The sequence below is a fragment of the Carassius auratus genome, unplaced genomic scaffold (genome assembly GCF_003368295.1).
Source record: "Carassius auratus strain Wakin unplaced genomic scaffold, ASM336829v1 scaf_tig00216205, whole genome shotgun sequence".
NCBI lineage: Eukaryota > Metazoa > Chordata > Actinopteri > Cypriniformes > Cyprinidae > Carassius > Carassius auratus.
The window spans coordinates 3,507-13,781 of NW_020528455.1; the positions used below are offsets into that span (position 1 = coordinate 3,507).

The 10,275-nt window shown below is 38.8% G+C and overlaps 1 protein-coding gene across 1 annotated transcript; it reads right to left on the bottom strand.

Annotated features, from left to right (window-relative positions):
* Positions 1 to 788: 788 nt before the first annotated feature.
* On the bottom strand, positions 789 to 6,518 carry LOC113097370 (E3 SUMO-protein ligase PIAS1-like). The gene is made up of 2 exons (XM_026262615.1): positions 6,497 to 6,518; positions 789 to 1,585 (listed from the first exon to the last, which is right to left on the bottom strand). Exon 2 carries the CDS (start codon positions 1,580 to 1,582, stop codon positions 1,127 to 1,129), a length of 456 nt encoding a protein of 151 aa, XP_026118400.1. The 5' UTR covers positions 1,583 to 1,585; positions 6,497 to 6,518; the 3' UTR covers positions 789 to 1,126.
* Between the last annotated feature and the right edge of the window lie 3,757 nt (positions 6,519 to 10,275).

A 10,275-nucleotide genomic window follows, 5' to 3' on the forward strand; every position in this document is an offset into this window, starting at 1 on the left:
GTTCCCGTTATACATGTTGAAATACTGTTAAAAAAAATAATTCTAAGAGCCAAAAAAAAAAAAAACTATTGCATTATTAAGATCATCCGAATTTTTGAAAAGAGACACCAAAGCAATATTACCGTCTCAACTAACACAGCAATTATCATTAATATCAGGCATTGCATTTGAGCTGAAACTGTGAATAAAATCCACCCTGCAGCTCCTTGCTAGTGAGTTAATAAACTCAGACAAACACATCATCTAGTAGAATGATCAGATATATATACCCATAACAACTAATGCGCAAGTGAACTTGACCGTATACTGATGTGTAATTTATTGTGGATGCGCTCTTCCCTTAAAAGCGCACTGAAAAACGGGCCACTAAAGCACAAAGAATTTACAATATTCTATAACAATCATGTTCTCATTGTAATGTTATGTATGTGACAGAGTGATGCTGCACATATTGCACTTAACTGTATTTAATGATCAAATTGATTCCAGGCCTAACAAATCAGACCTCAGATACCGCCCAAAATCAGAAAAAAAAGACAAACATCATTTCAGGGCGATCTTCGTTTTATGATTAATCTCGCTGTCATGTCTCGAGTACTTGTGACCATTCCTGAACCTTAATAAGAATAAAAATCATCTTTCTAAAACATTGCAAAATAAATGTACAAATAAAGTAATTATTGTAACTATCATATATTCACACATACATATACACACATACATATATATACATACATATAAATATATGAGTAAATAAAATAATTATGAGCAGTACATTTCCACAACTCTAGCTATTTGGACCACTGCAATGTGTGCTCTAGAGAATTTGGGTGCCATAGTGTGTACTCATGATTTCAACACTATGCAAATGACAGTGAGAGAGACAGTTTGGGAAATGAGAGACAGACTGTGGTTGGTTGTGGGGATTGGCAGTCTATTTGAACATCACTCCTCAGGCAAACGAACACACGAATGCCAAACCAGCCAACACCATTAAAATGCTAATGTAGAGAAAAATGGGTCCGCACATCTCTACAGTTGCCGTACATCACACAGATCTACAGATACACACTGTTCTAAAAAAACACACCACTAAAATATGCATGAACATACACTCGCCTCGCTATCAAAATCTCAAAAACTCACCAAGACTCGTAGGTTTAATGAGCTCATCCAGTACATCATAGAATGGAAGCCGTTGAAGTTTGACATCAGGGTGTACGGGATGCAGGTTCGTGGGGAGGCGGGGCAGTCCCAGCTCGTGTTTGGGCCCGAGAAGGGAGATTGGGAGCAGAGGGGATGGGGGCGCTCTGTGCCCATCAAATCCCAACTGTGTGAGGCCAGGGGGCAAAGAGGCAGCGGTGGGGTGGACTCCAGGCAGGGCCAACTCTGTTGGGGACACCAGCTTGGTGGGAAAGCGTCGTCTGTAGAGCTCCTTGATCTTCATCTGGACGGCAGGGCTGCAGCCGGCTTTAAGGAGGTGTAAGGCTTTAGTCAGGAGCTCGTGCTTTCGTCCATGTTTGTTTCTGCCTGCGTAGCCCAGAAGAACCTGCAGCTCTGACACCCGCAGGCTCATCACCATTTGCTACAGGAGAAGGAAAGAAAGAGAGCGGCAGAAATTAACACGCACATGCTGAGCCAACTCGATCACAACATCACACTTCCAGCGCCAAACACACTTCATTTGCATAGGCCAAACTGTTTACTGGGCAAACACACATACACATACTCACAGCTCAGACACTCATCAGAAGGCACACACAAACCAAAACACACTCAAATACAAACACATCTCTCACACAGACACACACACAAATGTTCCCTCAGGCTAGGATAGTTCAGTAATGGTCTAAGCTAGCAGCCCCAAACACACACAAACACAACGGAAGTGTCACATTCCACAGGCAAGAAAACGAGACGGAAAAACAAACAATGCAGAGCAAAGACAGGTAATGAACACACTACCATTCTTAATAATAAACCATTCTTCTCACATGCTATCTATTTGACTGATGTGTGTGTTTCCTGGCGAGGTTGCAGAGATGGTCTTGTCATTTCTCAATATGCGTTTTTATGCGACTTTAGCAAATTAGCTCAAAAGGCAAATATTATTAATTAATCACACCTTGATATAAATAATTATAAATATTTGGATCCAACTAATGGAATTAATATTAGCGATAGCGAACACCCGGTGTTAATCATTATTAATTCTAAGAAATGTTTATTTACCGTGTATAGAAAATAACATACTTGTTATACAATACTATTCAAAGCATGTAGCCAAAATCTGCATGATTAGAGACTCTGAGATACAAACAAGACTTTATTAACTACACTAAACACTTAAACTTTCTAACACACACACACACATAGTTCGGATAGAGAGCTTAAGCAGAGTATAGGAAATCAAGCAGTTATAGTATTGAGATTCAGCAGATCAACAGCCTTGAGCAAACCATCAAAACCACCGTTTCTTAGTTCTAACACACCCTTCTTTAAAATGGATGGGACTACTTAATTTAATTGATCAAATAATGAGACTTGCATACTTGCATGTATTGTCTGTTTGAAAAAAAGTGTCCTGATGCAGTTTGTTGAGGCTCTAGTTGATCTTGGCTGAATTTTTTCTTGATGAAAGAGAACCAGCTGAAGTCTGAGGATCTTTGCTGAATGGAAAGTCAAGGCCACAGCCTGGCACAAACTTAGGAGTCATTGGAAGACTTCTAGCACAATCTAAACTCTGACCTAATCTTGTGATCAGTGATCTCTAAAGTGTGTAGATGTCACATCCTCAGGATTTGACTGAGCCAATGAGGAATGGTAACTCTGGAGGGACATTTTTGTCTTCTATAAGGGTGTTTTGCAAATGAAATAGGATTGGCTGTTGAAGAAAAAAATCTTCAAGATTCTTATAATACTAATGTGTCACAGAGTAAGATAAATGTAATGTAAATAAACAAATAGGAAATATAATTTGGAGCTCACAAATGCCAAGCAGACATATGTGCGTTCTTGCTTATTTAAAGGGATACTCCACTCCAAAATGAAATTGTTGTCATTAATCACTTGTTTAATGACAAAATTTTCTTTAAGTAATAATAAAACATTGATTCAAGGTGTACTATATAGGAAAACCACTATCAAAGAACATATGATTATATAGGATACATGATTGCACATGTCTCAGTGAATTGTAGACACAAAGTTCTGGATTATGCATGTTTATTCATAGAATGGTATGTCTATGAATTCATGAGGTGGAAAGAGTGTCTTTCAAAGGGTCTGTTCCATTGCACATAGCATCTTTCCACATACTTTTTAGCAATAAAGAGTCTTATCAGATGGTAGCTCTGGTAACTGAGCCCTCTTAGAGTGATAGATTACTTTCAGGGGATGGTTCACGGAACTCACAGAGTGGGTTTTAAAGATTATTTTTTAAATATAACAAATAATTGTGTGTCTGATCGGCCCAGCCGTTCTCATATAGTACATCATCCTCAAAGGTCAAAGTTCAATTACAACACTCAAGAACACAAATAAAGACTACACAGATGTGTTCTTGATATCGAGGATGCACCAAATACAGGCGAGAGAAGCAAACTGTAAGAAATTCCAGATGGAAGCTTGCAAGCTGTTAAACTTTGTTTCATGCATGCAAAAGCATGACTGCTTGTGAAAGTAAACATGTCGTTTATTTTTGCAGTAATCTTATAGTGAAAAAGACCTGAAGAAAGCCTGCAGTGTTTTTTAGTGGCATATTAAAAAGAATCTTAACATTGACAGAGCACTATTTACACAAATACATGCAGTAAAATAAAAAGAATGCAAGTATTTAATTAGTTAAGATGACGCCTCGATCTGTGATTTTATTGTGCATTGGGTGGTACTGTCCTGCTATTTAAAATGTGCTAGGATGGTCAGATGAGCAACAAGACATCTCCATTCTCACAAAGATGCTTTGTGTGTCCTCGTGTCATTCTGAGGTTGTTCTTTGAGGGTAGCCTGGCAAGACCGGTCTCCATGAGAATGCAAGCCCATTGTCTGCCTTCTTAGAATTGAGAAACATCCTCTGTCATCATTTACTCACCGGCATGTCAGTCCAAACCTGTAAAGAAGTGAAAAACGTGCCAGTATATGTCCATACAATGAAATTCAGTGGGGTTCAGTGTTGCTATAGACCCCACTGGCTTTCACTATATAGACCAAAACAGTAAAAATATGTTTCAGAATATCATTTCATGTTTCACAGGTGAAAGTTATACAGGTATAATGCCATAAGGGTGAGTAAATGATGACAGAATTAGAATGTGGGGTGGAACTATACGTTTAACCATTTACGTTTTGAAACTGCTATATTCCTAAGCAACTTCTGTTTGCATTCTTTCCTGTGTAAATATATGTTAGTTTCTCCTTTGGACAAGACATTAGTTTAGAATAAACCAGACAATGAAAAAAGCTTACAATGCACTGATTAACAACTCAATCCCTGTGCTGCACACAAGAACAAATCGGAACAGATGCGCATACAACTAAGAGCCTGCCAGACAGTCCTGAATAAAACACATGATGCATTTCTGCTTTAAAATGAGGAGAAGATAGCAGAGGAGAAAGAAAGAGACAACAGTGGGCATGAGAGAGAGAGAGAGAGAGAGAGAGAGAGAGAGAGAGAAATATATATATGGGGGAAGGGCAGAGATATGAGCTACCCAGCTTCCAAACCAAATGAATTTGAACACACACACGCAGACACACACACACACACACACACAGAGAGAGATGGCTCAAGTAAAAATCCTCAGCAGGCATAATGCTGTTTGAAAGCATAGTCTGTCGAAAAAATGTGTAGTGACTGCAGCTTACAAGAATGACTCAAATTTCCCCCTATAATAAGCGCTGCTATAATTGTCATGCACATTTTATCAGTAAAGCTGGTTCTGTGATTAGTAGTAAATCTCCATCACCTGTTTTCAGGTGGAGCAGCATTCACTACACAGAGCTGTAGTTCTCTGACAAGCTATTCAGAATCGCTTTCATAATCACAGACGATTTAATTGTAAAAATATGAAATCGACAAAATTGTCAATTTTGACAAAAGCTGACTGCGTATCTTCTCTGTGAACTACGGCTCTGTGTAGTAAATGCTGCTCCATCTGAGAGCATGTGAAAACACCACATTTAATAACATTTTAACTCCAAACTCACTTCATAACGTCAGACAAGTGTTTGAAATAAAATCTGTGAGATGATGTGGCTTCTTAAACAGAATAATTAAGGCCCATAATATTCAATTGTATACTAAGCAGTGATAGTACTTGTACTTGTATTATGATGAAAATTGTAATAAGAAGATCACAGAACTGTGCTTCACTAAAGAGATGCATGATAATCGCTGCTTCTGCCTTATCGCGATTCATCGCCTTTGCGATTTAATTCCGATTAATTGTGCAGCTCTACCTATAACGGCCCATAACAATCCAATCAGTCATTAATTCACTTACTGATCCATCATACTTGTGTGTGTGTGTGTGTGTGTGTTTGTGTGTGTGTGTGTGAGAGAGAGAAAGAGAGAGAGAGAGAATGAGAATGTATGTTTGGGCTTATGAGTCTGAACAGTTCAAATGAAATGGGGAAAAAGAGAAAAAGAGAGAGATGGAGGTTCCTGACCATGAGCGCACACATTGCATCTGTCAACTGCTTCAAATGTCTGTCAGTTCTCTCTCTGAGGCACACTTGCTTTTTCACATATCCAGGGTGTCAAAGTACAGTCTTGTTTTAACAATCAAATAATGCAATAATGAGTGTACTGAAGACATCCTGAAAAAATAAGCTCAGGTCCAATCATAATAAAGGAGTTAGCGGTGATTAAATTACATTCCAGGAATCAGATATCATAGGGAGTGAGACGCATTGTGAAGCATTTTGTAGATCCACACTGAACCCAAATCTGATGCATATATAAACAGACAGCAGGATGTTTACCGCTTACAGCCTACTGTATTTAACCACATTTTGATGTTGTTTGAGCTGGAAGTCATGTGGGTACAAGACTTGTTGTCAAATCAGCTCAGACAGTTCGCAACGTGGTTGGAAAAGTTCTGTATTGATGCTATGTATGAGAAGGAAAGCCTTAAAAGGAATGCTTTGAGACACTTTTGAGACCCTTCATATAATGTCAACACACCACTTGACAGTTGCAGTATTAAGTCTAGAAAACCATGATTCAAATTAGATTAAAATACAGAATTCACCAAGCACCTTTGTGAGCAGCCAAGAGTATACCTGCATGACATTCATGTTTGGTTCACATGAATTTCATTCCTCTGACTTTCCTCACCAAAGTAAACCGCCCACATATCGCTCTCTCTCACTCTCTCTCTCTCTCTCTCTCTCTCTCTCTCTCCTACACTCAAAACCCTCATCACAGCCCAGTGGGTCTAATGTTATACAGCCATTAACAACCAACTAATACAGCAAATGTCACACAACACCAAACCTCAGGTGTCAGCAAGTAAAGGTCCAGGTTGTGCAAGTGTCTTCGTCAGATACGGCCACCCTGCTGAGGTTTTTCCTGCACAACGCTGTGTCATATGAGTTTGAAAGTGGTTCAACAGCACCAGCAGCACTCTAAAACCCACAGAGAAGAGAAACAAAGATGTGCACTTGATGTCTGCAGAGTCGATCAGCTTTGTTCAAATAGTTAACTGATATGAATAATAGGTTGAGTGCTAAAAAAATGTCTACAAAGCTAATTCATTCTTTCCAATTACCTGTAAAGTGGACTTAATGGTATCTTCCCATCAGACTACAAATCATAGGGAGCATGCATGTTGAGGTACTACATCATCACAGTCAGGAAATATTTCATGTAAAATTTCACTGAAGCACCGTATTTCCTGTACTTCCAGATGGAAGTGATCATCCCGATCACCTCGGAGTGTGGACTTGAGTGAGCAGGGCACGTGCGTGCCATTATGTAGACATTTTGGAATGCACTTGGCAAAGGGAGCGACAATTTCAGATCACTTCCATTTGGAATTTGCCCGTGAACCATGAGGTACACGATACGCATACCATAACACCCCTATTATAGCTTTTAACATTATCATCACTGTAAGACACACTATCATTCAAAATGTTGGGGTCTGTAAGAGTTTTTAATGTTTTAGAAAGAAGTGTCTTATGCTCACCGAGATAGCATTTATTGGATCAACAATACAGTAAAAACAGTACTAGTGTGAAATATTATTACAATTAGAAAAAATCTGTACTCCACTTTATTTTGGTGATTCCAGTCTTCAGTAAAATACATGATCTTTTTTAGAAATCATTCTTATTTGCTGATTTGAAACTTTTATTATCAATGATGAAAACATTTTTTCCCTAATATATATATATTTTTATGGAAACCATGAAACATCTTTTTCTGGATTTTCATTGGATTTTGGGGGGGAAAATAATTTAATGTCTTTTTTTTAATTGTCTTATAACAATGTCAGTTCTGATCAATCTTTTGCATGCATGTTAAATGTCTTACTGACCCCACGCTTTTGGATAGTAATGAATTTAAGACTTTTTCAGACTTTAATTAAAATAATAAATAAACTAATAAACTGACTAACCTTTTATTTTAGTTTTTTTTTAGTTTATATGAATAACATACGCAAATAAATTCAAACATATACAAGTAAAATAATCATGATCATGTTCCATCATCATCCCCCAAACACCTAATCCATGTGACCATGTGTCTGACTCTGATATAGTTCCACAGAATGAACTGTGCCATGAAATCCCCTGCACAGTGTGTAGGGAGCAGTGAAGACTGTGTAGGGAGTCTGTGAATCCGAATGCAGCTGGAATCTGACCATCTACTGAGGAAGTCCGTGTATTTATAAATCCATCCAAAACAAATAGAATAAAGGTTATGACTGCTCAGCGTACAACCAAAAAGAACCTACATTATTTTCTTCTCTGAGGCTAATTTATGGGTTGGTGCAGTTGTCTCGGGGGCAACATAGAGCGAACAGTAAGTTATCATTTCTTCTGAATAAAAAATTATCAAGATCCTTTTCTTTTTTGCAGCAGCAGCATATGTAAATGTGCGTATGTTTATTTTGGCTCCTGATGTTCAAGGTAAATCTGTGCCAGGTACGTGCTCTACAGAAAGGAGAACATAAGATGCCAAATACACCTGCACAAAACCCGGAGGTGTTTGTATGTTTCTCCATTGCTGAAACAGAGTAGTAGCATTTTTCAGGCTCAGGTGTAATGCATGTTGTTAATTTAAGCATTTGTGCAGGTGCGTCTGCAGACTGTCTTTGGGACTCAGGTGCACATGAGCCTGTGATGAAGATCATCTTTCAGAGGATGAAGGTGACTCAATCCCTCCATCTTTTCACATGCCTGTCTGTCTGATGCTGTGACTGAGAGCCAACAAACAGTTGAGAAGTCACTTGCATGCACAATCTCTTGTGTCTCTAGCTAAGAGCCCAGAACACAATTAGTGTGGCAGATTTTCCTCCAACTTTCTCTCTTTCGTCTACCCCTCCCCCAGCATCTCCAGCCCTGCAGCTCACTGGCAGAAGATCAACACTCACATACCTCAGTGCTTTGTGTTTCACCAACACAGCTCCAGCGGTGAGCGCACACACCACACACACATCCATCCGTGTAACCATACAATCATAGCATGATCTAAAGGCTCCAGATACGACAGCAGTAAATAGCAAAGTCCCCAGCAGAGCCACTCAACGGTCTACAGACACTGCACACAAACACCGCTTACAATATATGAGTGCTACTCAATGGAGCTCCTTCACAAAAGAAGGAACAAGTGACTGAGCATGCATACCAAACAACCCAAAACAGGTGGTGTTTTGTTCAGAATTATTATTTGAAAAAGGAAAGTTTTAGGATTCTATCAGATTATGAAGTACACATTTGTCTTTCTGAGAATGCAGAGTGCAGAGGCCAGTTACAGTCTGATGGGTGTTTAGAGATCACTTGTTGATATTTTATAACTGAAAACAAATATGTTTAAGGGGGGGGGGGGTGAAATGCTATTTCATGCATACTGAGTTTTTTACACTGTTAAAGAGTTGGATTCCCATGCTAAACATGGACAAAGTTTCAAAAATTAAGTTGTACGTTTGAAGGAGTATTTTTGTTCCAAAAAAACCTCTTCCAGTTTGTCACAAGTTTCAGAAAGTTTTTTTCGAGTATGGCTCTGTGTGACGTTAGATGGAGCGGAATTTCCTTATATGGGTCCTAAGTGCCAGTATAGCAGAGCACTGAGAGGCTGAGCACAGCCTGATCAGAGCGAGAGCGTCGCGAAAAGTCACAAAAGAAGTGTGTTTTTGGTTGCCAGGGCAAGACAACCCTGCACAGATTACCAAAAGAGAAACAGCATTAAGGGACCAGTGGATGGAGTTTATTTTTACAGAGCATCAACGGAGTTGTGCAAGTGTTTTTGTTTGTTCCCTGCATTTCGGATTGCACATCCTTTATTTCTTAAGGATAATGAAGTCCCAACGGAAAAGGGTCACGATCGTGTGTTGGAACCGCATGCGGTGAGTAAAACTGCTTCAAATATCTCTGTGTTGTTAACTTAGCTATCAGCGCGTAAGCACATCAAGTAAACAACATGTGATGTTGTCATCAAACTGCACTTTCCACATGTACAGCTTAAAAAAAAAAAAAAAAAAAAAAAAAAAGACGACATAAAGTGGAACTTAGTCATTTTCCAAAACCGCTAAGCAAATATATACAGTTTCAGTACATACCATAGAGCATACCGCCTTTGCTGATGCTGCTCTTGTTAAATTTCAGCCTCTGGATCTGTGTCACAGCTTCCACATGCTCTCAACTCAAAAGCCTACTCGCGCTCGTGATTCTTTAGCTCCGCCCACACGTCACGCCTCCAGCCGGTCGTGTTTTTCCGGGAAAAATCGGTACAGACTATCTTTCTCTTATAAATATAATAAAACTAAAGACTTTTTGGAGTTATGAAGGATGCAGTACTACTCTATAGGTACTCAAGATTAACAGGATATTGAGTGAAAACGAGCATTTCACCCCCCCTTTAATATGTGTGATAAACAATATGCAGTACTGGATTTTAGTTCGTTTTACTTCTGTTTTTGTATTATCTTCATATCACAACAATAAAAATGTATGTTTTTTAACAGCAGCCACAATATTAACAAAATAGCTGCAATAAATTAATAAAAACTATAAGAAAATCTTTAAGAAATTACAAGGTAATGTTTCAAC